The sequence below is a fragment of the Camarhynchus parvulus genome, chromosome 1 (genome assembly GCF_901933205.1).
Source record: "Camarhynchus parvulus chromosome 1, STF_HiC, whole genome shotgun sequence".
In the NCBI taxonomy this organism is placed as follows: Eukaryota; Metazoa; Chordata; class Aves; order Passeriformes; family Thraupidae; genus Camarhynchus; species Camarhynchus parvulus.
The window spans coordinates 83,100,562-83,117,373 of NC_044571.1; the positions used below are offsets into that span (position 1 = coordinate 83,100,562).

Here is a 16,812-nt window from a genome sequence, read left to right on the forward strand (position 1 = left end):
CTTTCCTCCCCCTCCACCAAACTATCACAGTGTTACTGCCTGTAATTATATGACTATCATACACTATACATTGACTAGAACTGCCATTCAACCAAAGAATGTGAATCCTAGTAAATGGATCTTTTCATTTATATGGCCATTTTTCAATGCAACAGGCAGCAATGATATATTAAATAGCACAGAGTATTAGTATTATCCTTATATCCAGATATTCCACCGATAAGCATTTATCATCAGAGACTAGCCTGTTGAACTAAAGAATGAACCCAGAGAGACACTGATGTTTTTTTTTCCTCTTTTAATCCAGTATATTTGAAGGGATTACTAGATTGAGTAGTACAAATGTATTCATTTGAAGGCAATGTCACATGGGGTAAGAAAAGTGTAAATCACAAAGACTAAATTGATTCATTCTGCTAAACTATCCTTACCAAAGAAGGCTTACCCAAATGTAGTGTCTGTTAAGTGCTTTCCAATCAAACAGTTTAATTAGTTCTTCCCAGCCCTCCCAAGCAAATATCCAAATTTCTCAATTAAGAAAGTATCACACAGACTTTCCATTAACATATTTCAAGCTGGATACAAAAAAATTATTGCAGCCATGTTTAACTCAGCACCATGAATTTTAGAAATCAGATAGCTCACGAGTTGAACTTCCTGTTCCAGAGTGGGAATCAGAGTTTTGATCTGAAAACTTGGATCCCAAATTTAAGTTGTTGCCTTCCTCTTCATTGTTATCCTCATGCTGTGATATTAGGCAGAACTGAGCTTCTTCTGGCTGGGGGGAGTTGCTCTCGTCTTTAAGTGGTGTACTTGTTCTTCTGAAACTCACGAGTGCTTGAAATTCTGAATTCTGTTCAGAAGCCTCCAAGAAGGTGCTTTCATTCATCCCTTTTGCATTTATCTCAAATGGTTTGACTACAACCATATTGGTCTTGCCTTCCAAGGGATGAATATCAACTGGAACCATGTTTCTCTCTCCTATTTTATTAGTAGCTCCATTTCTTTTAAGACCAGAAGCTTCAATTTCATTTACTGTAAGATCATTAACTGAGGCTTTGGCATATTTTTCTGGAGCCCCTTCTTTGAGAACTATCTTCATTTGTGTATCATAGCTACTTAGGGAGTTGTATGGCTGTGAACTTGCCATGAATAGAGTCTCTTTTTCTGAGGGAAATGTATGATCCTCAAATTCTTCTTGCTGATATAAATCTTTGGAGATTGGACATGAAACTGCAGATGCTTCTTGAAGAAGTTTTTCTAAAGAGCTCCTGAATTCACCAAATTTTGCGATATTTGAAACAGAAGTTTTTTCTATTGTTTCTTGTATTTCTTGAAGGTGATCTCTGTCTCGTTGATATGGAACATGTATACTTACACTAGTCTGTATTTCAGCATGCATTTTCTTATCCATATTTCCCAACACAGAAGCTGGTGTTTCAGAGACCTCTTTGGGTGGATTCTGAAAATTAACATCAGACCCTCTATATTCTGTGCTGGACAGTGCAGATCTTTTTGCGGTATCACCAACTCCCTGCACCAGCTCTCCATCATGCCCATAGTCTGTGCTTATAGCTTTCACCTCAGCAGTCCCCTGTACTGTGCTGTCAGCACATTTGGGCTTAGGAGAGGATGTTTCAGAGGCCTCCTTCAGCAGCCTATCCAAAGCAGAACTCAAGCCACTGGCCTTGGATGGGGCAACAGACTTTTCTATATTCTCACTGATTTCCTGAGGTACCTCTCCACCATGCTCATAGGTTGTGCTTTTAGCTTCCACTTCCAGAGCTCTCTGTGTTTTGCTGTGAGCACGTTTGGGTTTAGGAGGTGGTGCTTCAGAAGCCTCCTTCAGCAGCCTCTCTAAAGCAGAACTCCAGCCACTGGTCTTGGATGGGGCAACAGATCTTTCTATGGTCTCGCTGATTTCCTGCAGCACCTCTTCACCGTGCTCATAAGTCACGCCTTTATCTTGCACCTCAGCAGTTCTCTGCACTGTGCTGTCAGCACATTTCGGTTTAGGAGGGGGTGTTTCAGAGGCCTCCTTCAGCAGCTTCTCTAAAGCAGAACTCAAGCCACTGGCCTTGGATGGGGCAACAGACCTTTCTATGGTCTCACTGATTTCCTGCAGCACTTCACCATGTTCATACATTGTCCTTTTAACTTGCTCCTCAGCAGTCCTCCATGGTGTGCTGTCAGCATGTTTGGGTTTAGGAGGTGGTGCTTCAGAAGCCTCCTTCAGCAACTTCTCTAGAGCAGAACTCAAGCCATTGACCTTGGATCCAGCTACAGACTTCTCTATGGGCTCATGGACCTCTTCAGGCTGACCAGTAGCTTCTTGGTGTGCTGACTGTACACAGAAGCTAGTTTGTGATAGACTATTTGGGTCATTGTATATTTTCATTCCCACCCTTCTGTATTCAGAAGGTTGAGATACAAGGGTTTCTTTGAGAAGGTTCTCCAAACCAGCTTGAGGCCTCTGAGAGCCCTCAAGAGCATCATCCTTGTCTGCTGCCTGATAGTGTAGATACAAAGGTTCAAATTCCCTAAACAGTTTTCTGAGACTTTTTTTGTTCTCATGCTTATCTGTTGATGACACATTCACTTGTCCTGTACTTTTCCCTATTTCTTCTCCTTGATCAACAGGAGAAATATCATGAGTGTTGTTCCCTGTTCTCTCAAAAACCTTGCACTGATTTGACTGAAAATGTGTCCCTTTTAAAAGGTTTTCTTTGAGGTTTAAGCTACATGACATCTCAGAGGCTTCCTTTTCTAACTTCTTTAGACATGATTTAAATACATCAAGCTCACCTTTAGGTAGAACAACTTTATCCACAGTCTCTGCAACTTCCTCTTTATCCAAAGGAGTAGTCTTGTTTTCCCCTTTTTCTATAGGTAAATACAGTTTATCACCTACTACTGTGTCCTTTAAAGCATCTTTATCACCAGGTGACTGGAGCTGCAAGGATACATGATCATCTTTTGATGAAATCAGGCTTTTTTCTGTACATTCTCTAACTTCTTGCTCTGGAAGACCCACCTTTTCCTGGGATTTTGAGATAACTGGTTGTCTGTCCAGCTGGAGAGAGTCTGTATTCCTTGTGTGTGTCACATTCAGACCTTTCAGGGTAGGAGATCCTAGAGACTTTTTGCATACCACAGAATCCAGTTTCTGTGGTTTTTCTCTCTCAGATGTTTGGGCTTGTTGTAGAATTAAACCTTGCTTGCTCACATTATCTCTGCCTTTTTTGTCTTCCTTTGATGTTCTTTCATAGGTTATTGATCTAGTATTATTTGGCAAAGAATCATCTTCCCTGTCAATGCTACTCTGGAATTTAACTCCAGTATCCCAGAAGTTTCTCAGATTCTGGAAGTGTGAAGGATCCAAAATTTGGTTCTTGGACTTTTCATTCATCTTATCTTTTAAAGACAAAACCTGGAAGCTGGGCTTCTGTTGGGAAGAAGCAGCAACTTTCCCTTTAAGAGTTTCCTTCTCATCTTCATCTTTGCTTTTTGAGGAAGCTGAAGTAACACCAGCTCTGGCATGCAAGTTACTGGCTTTTGGGAGTTCATCAGATTGAAGTGTCCCTTCTGGCTTTCCAAATGCGTGGCCTGGTCCTGATTCAAAAGAATGGTAACTTCTGTTTCTTGAAGCCTGGCTTGCACAACTTAGTTCAGGACTTCTTGATGTATTCTTGCTCTGATCATGCAATGCCTTAGATAGATACACTGCAGATTGTTTTAGTTGGTCACTTTCTCTGAGATCTGTAAAAGCACGGCCACCTGACGCATCAGCATTGATAACTTCTTTCTCTCCATGACTGGGGATAGTTTTATCCCTTTCCCAGAATGCTCTGATCTCCCTTATTCTTCTTTTTTCTTGTATTGCCTTCTCAGATTCACATTTCTGAGCTGGTAGCTTGTGCCCTTGATGGTCCAAGAGATTTGATTTTTTATTTTGTTGTTTGATTTCCTGACCATGTTCTTTTTCTTCAATTCTTTTACAATCAAATTCAGTCAGCAATTTATCATTTTGCTTCTCATTTGCCTCCCCTGTATTAGGCTTCACCCTCTCCTTTATGAGCTGTATGTTTTCTGAAGTAAATGATGTAGATGAAATTCTGCTCTGTTGTTTAATCATTCCAAATGGTTTCTCTTCTGTATCTTCTGTTTTTCCATGCATGCCAGGTCCAATGTCCTCTGTAGGAAGAACTGGTGTTCTGATTGACACATCCACTTCCTCTCTGGGCTCCCTGCCTTGGGACTTTGTTGATGCAACTTCCTCATCTTCAGTACTAGAGCTTCTTTTAAACCAGTCTAAAACTCTTGACACAGATTCATCATCCACTTTCATGAGTTCATTAGCATGCTTGCCAGGCTTGAAAATGGTTTTAGCATCTCTCTTCTCAACAAGATCAGGCTTACCTTGTTGAAGACTTGCAGAATTGGTATTGGATGCCTCATGTGCTTCGTTTTCAGCAGCAAGTTGATGTCCATCTACAATGTAAACAAACTTATTAGAGTTATGAATCAGATACATGACTAAAAATCTTAGGTCTACCTAGAAAATTATCAATTTTTTTTTAATTGTTAGTGGAGAAAAGAGTTCTCTGTCCCCGTGATTTTGGAAAGAACCATACCATGGGCAATGGAGTGAAGAAAATTCCTGCTCTGAGACATCCTACTGGAATCATTGTTTATAAGGGTACAAGCCAAGAAGATGAGTTAAACCCATTCTTAAAGGAAATGCTTTCATTGAAGGAAGGCTGTGTGTGACACACACACAGAGGATGACAATCCAGCATATTTGTGTTTAGTCCCATAAGCAAATCCCTAAGTCACATGTGAATTACTCCCAAGGACAACTGACAGCACTACACTAAAATACCATCCACAACAGAGGTGCCTATACTGGCTCTGATAACATGACCGGTAGGAGATCATAAAAGTACATAAAAAAATATTGATTATTTGATTCTGCAGTAGCACATTCCTACTGCTACTGTTTCCTAGTTGTTAATTGTTAGCTACAAGTGATCCACATTAATGAATATGTGTTATATCCTATCTCATTCCGTTCTTCATTTCTACTAGACTCTTACCAGTAAAGTTTTTGTGTGACTCTGATTCATGGCTCAAGATCTGGTTGGAATTTTTTTCATGTGTCTTATCAACACTCCGCTCATTATTGCTGTCTGACGGGATATTGCGGGAGGTCTTCTGTGGAGTTTCAAGTTTTTTGGGAGTAACTGTATCTGTCTGGAAGCTTTCATTGACTGGGAAGTCTGATCTGTTACTGTCACAAGGGCTGGATGCAGATGTGTCTTCTTGTAAGCCATCTATTGTTTTAATTTTTAAAGCTGATGAATAGGTTCCCAAAGGCTTTGCAGCAGGAATTTGCTCATCCCCAAGTGAATCTGATTGAACAGCATAATTTTCACTATTCTTTTTTTTGTCATATTTTAAGATTTCATGCTGTCCTTTTTCTTTACCATGGTGTAGCTGTGGGCTTTGCAGAAGTTTTCCATTACCTGAGCTAGATGAAAACCTCACTTGTTTCAGTTTTTCCAGTGAATTTTGCGTGGAGTTTTCTCCTTCTTCCGTAAGAGAATTCTTCTCACCTTCTCCTTCAAAAATAGTTGCAGTAGCAAAACCATTCTTTTTTTGAGCATCTAAGGTCTGACTGACCCGAACTTCTGAGTCAGTGGAACTTGAGCTTGAGCTGCGCTTCAGAATGCCCCTGGGTGGGGTACCAATGCCATTTACCCCCTCATTCTGCTTGGCTGGTTTGGGAACAAGGTCTTCTCTTTGAGATACAGAATCTGCTGCTTTGTGAATTAGTTTCCTAGCTTTTGGGACAGGACGCTTAACTAGTTCCTTCTGTGATTCATCAGTAAGTTCTACAGAAGGCTTCTCAGGTTTATCTGTTTCACCATTTTGTAAGTTTGATTTAGGTGGGCTGTCTTCTGAGAGTGACCAAATTTCTGTAAGACATAGAACAGCTCATGAGTTTATGTGACATTTGTCAGTATAAACAGAAAGATATGACAGTGCAGATCTGAAATGCATTGATTATACTGGTTTATTAGAAAAAACTGCAACAAAAACACAGCCAGTAATTTTACACAGGTGTTGATTTCATTTTTATGTAATAGCAATTTTCAGCAAATTAAAAGCTTGCAGTTATTTCTTATTTTAGAAACACTAACTATTTGATGACACCAAATAGAGCACACCAAATTTTTTATCAGCATTTTTCCTGCAAGGGACAAAGTTTGCAGGGAAGGGCAGCTTTCTGACACATACACCTCTTCAGTGTCAGAATGTAAACAGCAACCTACAAAAATGGAAACTGGCTAATTCCACAGTCATGTGGAACAAGGCAAATAGAGAAATAATCTCCTGGCAGGGAGATGAAGGGTTTTCTATTCCTACTATGCAAATCTTTCCTTTTCCTGTTAGCATGCTTCACAACAGAGACAGGAGAGTAATAGCCACATATTACTCTACATTACAACTTCAAATGCCTGTACTGTGATAAATAATCACTCATCAACTTGCTTGTAGAAAATACTGCTGGAAAGGAGGATAATAAACAGATTAACGAAACAAAGGAGGAAACTATAGACCAAAGAGCTAGGCTGCTTCTGTCAAGCTAATTAGCAGCAACAATTGAAAGGTCAAAAAGACAGCTATGCCAAATTCAAGGAAATTTCACTGTCCTCTCATCAACTCAGGACAAGCAGGCCTCCCAGATGGAGTGCCTAGTACTGACTAAAACCATGAGTAAAAGAAAGGAAGCAAAATCCATTTACTCATGTCTACAGCCACTTCCTGAGTATATTCACATGCTTTAGATGAGGTTTGAAATAAGCTAGTTGAGAACTCTCCATACTTAAAGACAAAAAAGGTTTTGAACTCTTACAGAAAGAAGCAATGGAAGTAAAAATAATTTCCATATACACCTACAGGAAATTCACAGCCATCTGCAAAACAAGTTCATTTACCCTTCTTTGATAGATGAGGTACAATGACTGGTCTGTCTTCTGATTCCACGCTGTTCATGTTATCATCTGATACAGGGGAATTAAAGGGATTTCTCCTTTGCTACAAAAGGAACAAACATTACTGTTGCAGTCAAATTCTTACATCACAAAATAGACACAAGTGCAGTGATTTTCTCTTCCCCACTAACCCATCAGTAAGGAGTCTGAAGGCATACCTCTTAAATTGGATACATGACAAAAAAACCTAAACAATATGAACAGGAAATGATCAGAAGTGCCAGTGATAACCTCATCTTGTTCTTCTAAACTCACCAACAGCAGAGATAAGCCACCACTTAAAGACACTTGAAAATTCCAGGTTCTTGCAAGATAAATAATTTTATCTCTAATTCTGTGATATTAGAACAGAGTAGGCCAATCGCTTTCAGTAGTTGAACAGATTGGTAATAATGTTAAGAAAAAACAGCCATCAATTATAGGTGTAGCAGCACTTTAGTGCTGAACCTTTAGTGGTTTTCATTACCTCCCTCTAAAACAAAAAAAAAATCCCCAAAAAATTTTTTTTACAAATTATTATTTTTCCTCCTCAAAGCTTTACTAATGTTTCCCACTGAAGCAAATAACTTCCACCATATTCAGTACCAGTCATACCCTTACTGATGAGACTGCTGCCTTCACAGGTCTTTCCTCTGGCTTGTTTAACACAGGGGTTACTTCTTTAGAACTGTAAAGGAAAGTTAAATAACAACTTAATCAAACAGGACATTACTTTAAGCCTTTTTGAAAAAGCAAAACAAAGATTCACTTATACATACTCAAACATAAATATAAACATGGCACTGGAGTTTTTCTATTTAGCCTGTTTTCATTCCTATAGGAAAAGGGATACTCTTGCTGCTTTGTTTCCTTGCAAAAATGTATTTACTTGTTAAAGAATTCAATACAAGTTCTACTTGGTGTGATAGAAACCATATTTTTATACATTTAAAATGTCTGAATAAACTTCATAAAAATAAACATAAATATAAATCTAGATTTCATATTTATAGTAAATATTGTATAAATACAGTAAATATCGCTACTCTCCAAACAATATCAGTGTTGCCATCTTCATCCTTGTCCTACATTTGTACTTCTAGAACTGAAATCAAACTGGAGGAAAGTGTCAAAATCTGAATAAAAAATAGAGTTTTGTTAAGTGTCAAAGTCAGAAAAACCAGAGGAATTCCATCACCACTATAGTAAAGATGCGACATCTCACAGATAGCAACACATCCCCTCAGAGGTACAGTTTATAAGCTATTCTTTCAATTGAGATGTATAAATTTTTTTGATTGATTGCATAAGTGAAGTAAGTTATTGCTTGTGATAATAAGGATAGCCCAGATATGGAGAAATTAAAACAGCTAGAAGAGACAGCTCCTATATTATCTCTAGAAGTATCTAATCTACTTGCAAAATGATGCAAGTTTTTTTTTTCCAATCAGATTTTTACTATTTTAGTTTACCTAAACATCTATGAAAAAGTATTTGAAGATGGAAGTTAGACATGGATTTCAATATGGTCTTCACAGAACAACCATATTGAGTATCCTAATTTTATGTGGAAAACACTGACATTAACCAAGATACAAACTTACAATTTTGGGGTGGGGGAACAATATGAAGCAGAAAATATTTATATTTCCAAATAGGAAATATATATCAGGCTAGGAAGGACAGTAGTTCCTATGGTTTTTCCAATACAGATGTACAAGGAGATTCCAAAACTGAGTATTTCTTTTCTCAATGATCTTTGTTATGTGTGAAAAAGCTTAAGGGTGCTAAGTAGAAGAGCCACAAGGTGTCTTGGGACAGAAACAGCATCCACCTCTCATCAAGTTCTAGATTCATCTCCTTGCATTAACAAATATCTCTCCAGTCTGGTAATTGGTACCAGTCTGCCCTCCTGAGGGGAGGACAATTTTCCCATCTTCTGCAAGGTGCACAGTAAAGCTCAAACTTTAGGGGAGAAAAAAACCCCAAAACACTCTGATAAACTACCCTTGAAAGTCTATTTGCCTCTGGACTGCTAAGTGTGTCTGATCAGTGACATCACTTACGTTTTGCAGAAGGAAAATACAAAATTATGGAGAGGATAAAATGACCACAGTGAGCAGTGTGAACACAAGGCAAGCAAAAAATACTGGGTGCAATCTGAACTATAAACTTCTATATCCCTTCCTTGCTCTTTTGATTCAACACTGTCTTTAAGAAATATACCACCATGCATAGTGACAGAGGGTTAAGGAACGAGCCGATTTTATAATGGAATCTATCTCAAGGGTGAAAAATTAACTGTTCTTACATTTTTGTAGGACAGTAACTGTTGTGGCCTCTTACATGCATGCACCAGATTACTAACAGATTACTACTGTTCTTTCTACTATTTGCTGATCCCAAGTAAGAGAAAGATTCTGGTTCTCAAAGAGCTAAATGTTGCAACTTCTATTTTCTTTTCCAAAATACCCTTTCACATTATTGTTTTTAACCTTAGTTCTAATATATTTTTTAAGTATGAAAATAGACATACCTATTATAGAAACTACAGAAAATGGAGTTAGTGTTCTTGCTTTTATAAAGCACTCGTGGTTTTGTTTTCGAGAGCACCCCACTTGTACGCTCCTGCATTTTGCTTCTTTTCTGCAACACCTACTACTGAACAGGACAATCATAATTTTTGCTTTTCAGGTTTAGGTCCCAAATACTTCAACCCCTCACCCATTTTAAGCAAGAAAAATACTGTCAAGCACCCTGGGCTGCAAGAAACTGATAAGACATTCTTTAGTGAAGTTTTTACAGGTGGAGAGGTAACTTTGTGTGTGTTCAATGAAACAATCTCATAATCTTTAGTACAATGTTTCTTTGGACTTACCATAGAATAATTAAAGATTAACAACTTGGCATTACATACTGAAAACCCAGGTCTAAATAAAGCAAAGCAGAGAAAAAACAACAGCCAGGATCCTATAACTGTGTTTTACAACAATAGGTCTGAAAATGAGTTTACCCACAACCTACATAGATAAGAAAACTGAACAAACTGTTCCTAGATATGCTGCATTCACAAGGCTAATCTAAAAGTGTTTAAGTCTAAACTGATAGATTAAAAAAGGCTTTAAAAATTCTACCCTTCAACTTGGAAAAATTATGTGCCAAGAACCACAATGAAGGCCCAAGTCCCATGTAGACTGAAGCAACAAGGCAAAGGCAGGAGCAAAGCTAGAGAAAGAGGTTACAGATTTGCAGGCATGTCAATACATGGATTCTAAAAGTCAGGGCTTTTGTGCAAGTTTTCCATTTGCTGAACCCCAGGACCCCCACTTGCCACCTGTTCAATGTTGATCAAGAACACTTTTTAGCTTAGGGAAGAAAACGACCCGTGAATCTGAATTTGAAAGAAAATCCTCCTTTTTTGAGATTCAGCATATAGACAGATGGCATCACTGGACAGATATAATATTGACAGTGTGACTCACCTTTGAAAACTCATTCTGTTCAAGGCTACACCTTTAAAGACATTTCACACACCTGGCCTGTAAAGGCTCTGGTATGCAAGAAAATTATCACAATGATATAAAACTCAAAAAAGAAATAATTCATACCTTCATCATGGCATTTTGATATTTGGGGTGTGGGAATAAACGTCACTGCTAATTTTAAGGATACTGTTGTTCTACATAATATAGTAGTATCCTAATTCAACAGTAGTTGAACTGGCCCAAGAGTTGGATTTTATCCTTATCAGTTTACAAACAGATCTAGCAGAACTAAACTTCCTTTATACTCAGTAAGAATTGTTTTGCTTTAAGAACAGGATCCAGAACAAAAGTACTCTTAGTAACTTGTTATCATATTGTTTCTGGACCCAATCCTCAGGTTAGCAGCCATGTAAGTTTATGCAAAGCCTGTAAGTCAGTGCTGGCCTGAGCCACACTCTTAGAGAAAGAGGGGAAAAAAAGCAAACTGAAAAACCCCAGAAACCCCACAACACCCACAAACTTATTCTTAAAGCAGCACTTTAAAATGCTTTAAAAGTCCAGTGCTTGAACCGCAGGTAGCATTTGGACACCGTTAGCCGTGAGCTGCCTTTAATGCAATCCCAAATTCTACAATAATTGTGTTTCATCTCTTAGTTGTGTTAAGACTATTCCATTGTGAGAGGAAGAGCTCATTTATTCCTTGTGGCTCCACTATCCTAGCAGCCAAATTAAATGTTTGTAGATTTTCCCTTCCCACCCCAGCTACTGGGGTTATTGCTTTTGCACCATTGTGTTTCCTTCTGCTCTTAGAGACAGGCCCACAGTTATGCCAGGATAATCTCCTTCAAATTCCAGTATCAAGAGAACAGAAAGGAAGAGTATTTTAAAAGCATATGGTGCCTCCTGCAATTTCTCGCATACAATATTGCATAGACTAACCTCAGTTATGGTGAATTAAGCCCACAATAAAATCATAAGCAATGAATTTCACAATCCTGCCACATTTGCTTGCCATAGGTTTTGACATTTTAGAAACAAACGACCTGAGGTATCCAATCAAGTTATTTATGCAAAGTCAGTGTAAGTAAGCATCCAGCTCACATATGACAGATCACTTCCTAAGGTCCATTTCCAATTGCCTCATAAATCACTGGACTGTGTGGGGTTGCTTTAGAGAGAAGATCTTCAGCTATTGAGGAAAGTACAAGTACATATGAACAAGGCATGGAGGCTGATCAACTTCTGGTACAATTTGGAGCAAAAGGCAGGGGGGAGTCCTGGAAAATAATTATCAAGCTTTGCATGGCTGTGATCTGAAATAAGTCATCAAACCACTTCAAGTTGAAGACCACTATCAAGTTGGTCCCATTTAAAAAAAAACTCTACATATTATTAAACCTTGCTATGCTATGTATTTTTGAAGAGGCTGCCCTGGCATATTATGAAATCTATTATACCTTATCAATCACACACAGTTTCTGGAGAGTTCTAATTATAAGAATAGGATTATAAGACTATACTTCTTTAAAAATATCATCATCTGTTCCTGATGAGCAAGATGATATCTAAAATATTCTAAAAGATATATTAAACAGCAACATGCCTTCTGCTGTTCTTAAAGAAATAACTTCATAGCAATCTCCTGAATGTAAAAGCCACCTGTAAAAAAAACTACATTTAGTAACAACTAACTCTGTCAGTACATCAGTTAACTTCAGCTGGGAAGGAAAACAGAGCTCTGTCTTGTGATAAGCAACCTTTATCATCCTTTTTGGACAACTTCATTTTTGGCAAGTCTATAACAAAGCAGTTGATTTGATCTCTTTCAGCACAATTTCAGATGTGGTCAAAACAAACACCTCTGAGTTCACTGATAGTGATAAAATATAACAAAGACACAATCCAGAGTTGTTAAGACTCACACCAACCTTTGCTGCCATTCACCATGAATGTGTGTGCCCAGACTGCAGACCATGAAAGTGAAAGGTTCAATTGCTACTAGGTATTGTATAAATGCATAGTAGGAGAAGCCTTACTGCAAAGAAAAAACAGATGATGTACAGAGAAGGACTTAGACAAGAAAGTGACAGGTTACAGAGCTCATCAATGGCACAACCAGAGGTGAAGCGGTTCCCCTAAGAAGTAACTCTGGCTCTTACCTCGCTCTGTTCATTATAAGCACAAACAGTGGCTATCTGGGTTACACCCTGGTTTTTGTTTCCTCAGTGTGTTGAGAAATCTGGCCACTTCAAGATATTTCACTTTTACCTGTCCTGACTCCAACCGTTTCAGCATTTTCTTTCTCAAATGTAGGTTTTTTGGGAGTTTTTAACATAGCCAGCGCGTTAAATACGTGTAGGTGTTTTAAAGAGAAGACATGTCTGTTTCAGAAATCAACTCAGGATATTTCAAAACAAAATAAAGCTGTTTGGGATGTTTATGGGCTTGAGATAAAGTGATTTAATATTAAATCCTTTTTAGTTCAGAAACTACTTATCATCCGGCCAACTGTACAACTGTAGTAATTCAGGCATACCAAAGATGACTGTCTCATTTTACTCTGAAAGGAAGCTTCTCAATTCCAGAAAGACATTTACTTTTCTTGGTAGAATCTGACTAATTTTCTGCAGCTATCTAAAGATTCTAGTTCTTTCCATCTGAAATATGTTTGGTCTTCTAAAAAAGTCTCAGAGGTCTTAAACTGTGTGCCAAATAATTTGGAAAATTTTAAACAGCAATTTCTTAGTTTCCAATTCTTCATGTAATATGAAGTGCTCAAAACATGTGGATGTGGCACTTGGGAATGTGGTTTAGTGGAGGCCTTGGCAGTGCTGGGTTAATGGCTGGACTTGATAATTCTATAGGTTTTTCTAACCTCATAATGCTGCAATCCAAGTTTAAAATTCAGGCTGAATTGATAGTATGGTTTCAGTAAACAACTGAATGAAGACATGCAGAGGTTGTGGTCCCCATATTACTGACTGCAGGGGACTGGTCATGGCCAGCCATTCTAACTAGAAAATCCAGGTCTCACTTCAAGGAACCAAAATAAATTGTGACATGACAACATGTATGTGACCATTCCATGCTTGATTGTCAACTTTTTCTGAGACAGGCAAGCTGAAGATTGTTAATTGCTCTATATTCAAATGCAGAACAGTACATGACTTTGTGTCTGTCACATGCAGTTTTCTTGTACAATTCTAAGGGAACATTTGGTGACCTTTGAAATAAGAAGTAAGTACATCATTTTGGGTGGAGCTTACAGCTCCCAAGTTTCACTAGTCCGTATATATACACATTCTAAGCATGATAAACAGACAGCTTACCTCCAGCTAGTTTTCTGTTGTTCTTCTTCTTGATGTTCCTCAATGCCGTGTAGCTCTGGTGGCTCGAAGACTTCTTTATTAACATTGTTCACCCAGCTGATCTTTGCTTTGCTCGTTTTGTTCTGAGCCACTTCAGCTAAAACATGATGCAAGAATATTGTTGTTTCCCACATGCTCATACAGGTTTTCTTGAGGAAGACGTACAAGTATTTGCATTTAGGCCTACAGCTATTTCTAATGCCCACTATACTTGAATTGTTTTCAGAAGCAGATCTGGTGCCTTCTAAAGAACACCTTTTTAACGCTACTAAAAATGTCAAATACTGTTCTGAGTACTTCATTTTACTACACCAGATATATCTGGTTTAAACCTTAAAGTAATCCTAAATGGAGGAGTTTTCTACAAGAACCCTGGTAAAGACTAATCCTGCAGTTCTTGCAGTTACACAAATACTGAAAGTTCATCCTCAATCTCCCGAAAAAGGAAAAAATGATTAAACTAGAGGAAACTGAAAATATGTTGAAATCAATTCAATTTTTCCCTTCTTAAACAGTAAACTGGAAGTTGGTCATAACTCACTTAGGCAGGTGGCCAATCCTTTATGAACAGAATTACCACAAGATGTTAAAAAGGTAATGTGAAAAACCCAAACAAACAAAAAGCCTCACCTCACTCAGCAATGCAAATACATTTGCATTTCTTTTTAGGGTGGGACAAAATCCTAGTCTGATAATGCCTTTCAGAGCAAAAACATTCCATTATTTCCTCTAATGCTTTTTCCACTTCAACAACAGTTTAGAAGTGAAGAATTTCTTAGTGTGCACAAATAAGCAAGACTTTTTTTCACATTTTTGCTATCTATAACTGCAAGGAAAAATATCTTGCCATCTCATGAGTCATTGAAACCAAGCAATTGTACATAGTTCCGAGTGTGCCAACATGTCACTTTGTTTAAGTAACAAGATTTGGATTAATTAACTTTCCTTTAAGATGGCAAGGCTTTTAGTACCTTCCTTTAAGATACAAGTTACTGTGAAATTTAGCTAGAATCTTACAGCTGATTTTCATAACCTTCAAGTACAAAACCAGCCAAAATGACAAACACACCACACTAAGCACCTACAGTTTTCTTTTTCTGCATTCTTTTCTGTTTCAGGCCTTTTCTTTTTAACTTAAAAACTCAAAGCAGTAACCTCAAATTGACTTAACTGACATTATTCAAAACAATATCTGAAAATATAGAAATTGAGAAGGTGCAATACTACAGGGTTAAACAGACGAAAACAAGGCTAACTTGTAGTTACAAAACCCATAGAAAGCAACAAACTGTAGTCCATTCAGAGCATGGAAGGAGGTACCTTACTTGCTTCACTAGCACATAACAAAATCCCTTGACAGAACTAAAAAAACTAAATAGCACAAACATCAGTACAATTTGGCAAGAATAATGTAAGTCTTGCCCTTCTAAAACAAGAAGACTTAGCAGAACTTGAGGAGACTTAGCAGAAGGGGAGGTAGATCAGTTTTGCTAAGAAAAAAAATCACTTTCTATACAAAGAATGATAAAATAGACCAGGACACTTTAGATTAAAAGTCAGATGCTGAGAGATTTATAATGGGGGTCTATAAAATCCTGGATATTACATAACATGTTTTTGTGAACACAGATTGACTGCTCACTCCCTCCCTCCAGGGGGTAAAGTTAATGGTGACCAGAGCACCCACCATGGCATGGGGATTATGAATGCATCTAAAGTTCACCAGGACACAGGATGCCAGTCACAGCTGCCAGAGCTTTCAGCACAAATATTTCAGTTAGTTACAACCACTACCTCTAGCTTGTGATGCCTGCCATTAAGCCTCAAAGGTCTCAAACCAAGCACCAAAATCTTGGAAATTCATGTTAAAGAGCAATTTCCTCAATCTTGCATTTTTGCATGTTCCTAAATAACTCACAGGGCCTCAGAAATGGAAATGAGAATGAGTCTAGGAGTGCAGAGAGCTTTTAATCCTAACATAAACATAAGCCAGTCCCTTCTGTTAGCAGTCACCACTCCTTAACATATAGCACTGTGGGAGAGGAAAGGTTCCACTGTAAATTACATGGGAAGTCTCTTTTTTGCATCACTTTCCACTTGTAGAGAGACCAGTATTCTTGTATTTCACAGACAACATTGTCTGAGGTTAGCAAAGTAAGAGGCAGCCTTTCCAAAACAAATTTCCAAATGCTTACCAATGGTGGCAGGTTTCCTGCGCATGGAAGCTCTGATAATATCTGCTCCATGGATCTTATCCCTGTGCCGCTTCGACTTGGCCTCATAAAACCACTGCCCGCTCATATTCTTCAGCTGAACATGGTCTTTGACTTTTTCTGGTAAATGCCTGAGGAAGAGGAAAATTAATAAATGAGATATAAACATACTTCATATACTTACCTATGTGAACAGGAAAAAAAAAGAGTCAGATTTTTTTGGTTGCTTGTTTTTTGTTTCAGGGAGCAGGGTTATGTTTTGTCTGTTGATTTTTTTAACAGTGTCTCCACATGCTATTTCCATCTTCTCACCCATTATGCTCCTTATCTAATGATGAAGGATGACAATGAGCTAGAAAGGGAAAAGCCTCAGCCTTATTAATTCAACCTATGCTCTGAGGGTAACTCTCAAAGAAAAACTAAACAGCTTTGCTATGATAAACACTCAAGCACTAGAGAAGTCCCCAGTTACTGCAGATTTTGACTTCCTGCCTCCAAAGGCCAGTTTTCCAAGATTAAAATTGAGATAAGCTAGTAGAACAGCATAAAAAGTCTCTAGCAAAATTAAGAGCATGGCTATTTTAAGGGTCAGAAGATGCCTCTTCGGGGGATTTTTGGCACTGCTTTTACACACACAGAGTCCAAATGTGTACTGGAAGCATTTTTCCCATAAATTACACAAAAATCCTTTTATGAATACAATGAATTA

The 16,812-nt window shown here is 38.1% G+C and overlaps 1 protein-coding gene across 5 annotated transcripts in view; it reads right to left on the reverse strand.

Annotated features, from left to right (window-relative positions):
- Window positions 1–16,812, reverse strand: part of SYTL2 (synaptotagmin like 2) — a 52,875-nt gene that overhangs the window by 13,070 nt on the left and 22,993 nt on the right. For 4 of the 5 annotated variants that reach the window (XM_030958833.1, XM_030958817.1, XM_030958825.1 and 1 more), the window contains exons 4-9: window positions 16,086–16,234; window positions 13,852–13,987; window positions 7,653–7,725; window positions 7,002–7,101; window positions 5,097–5,978; window positions 4,420–4,491 (exon numbers count right to left, since the gene is read on the reverse strand). In XM_030958833.1, coding sequence (XP_030814693.1) covers window positions 4,420–4,491; window positions 5,097–5,978; window positions 7,002–7,101; window positions 7,653–7,725; window positions 13,852–13,987; window positions 16,086–16,234 — 1,412 coding nt within the window. Of the gene's footprint in view, window positions 1–2,805; window positions 4,492–5,096; window positions 5,979–7,001; window positions 7,102–7,652; window positions 7,726–13,851; window positions 13,988–16,085; window positions 16,235–16,812 lie in introns of all 5 variants that reach the window. The other variant, XM_030958842.1, reaches the window with a different exon arrangement.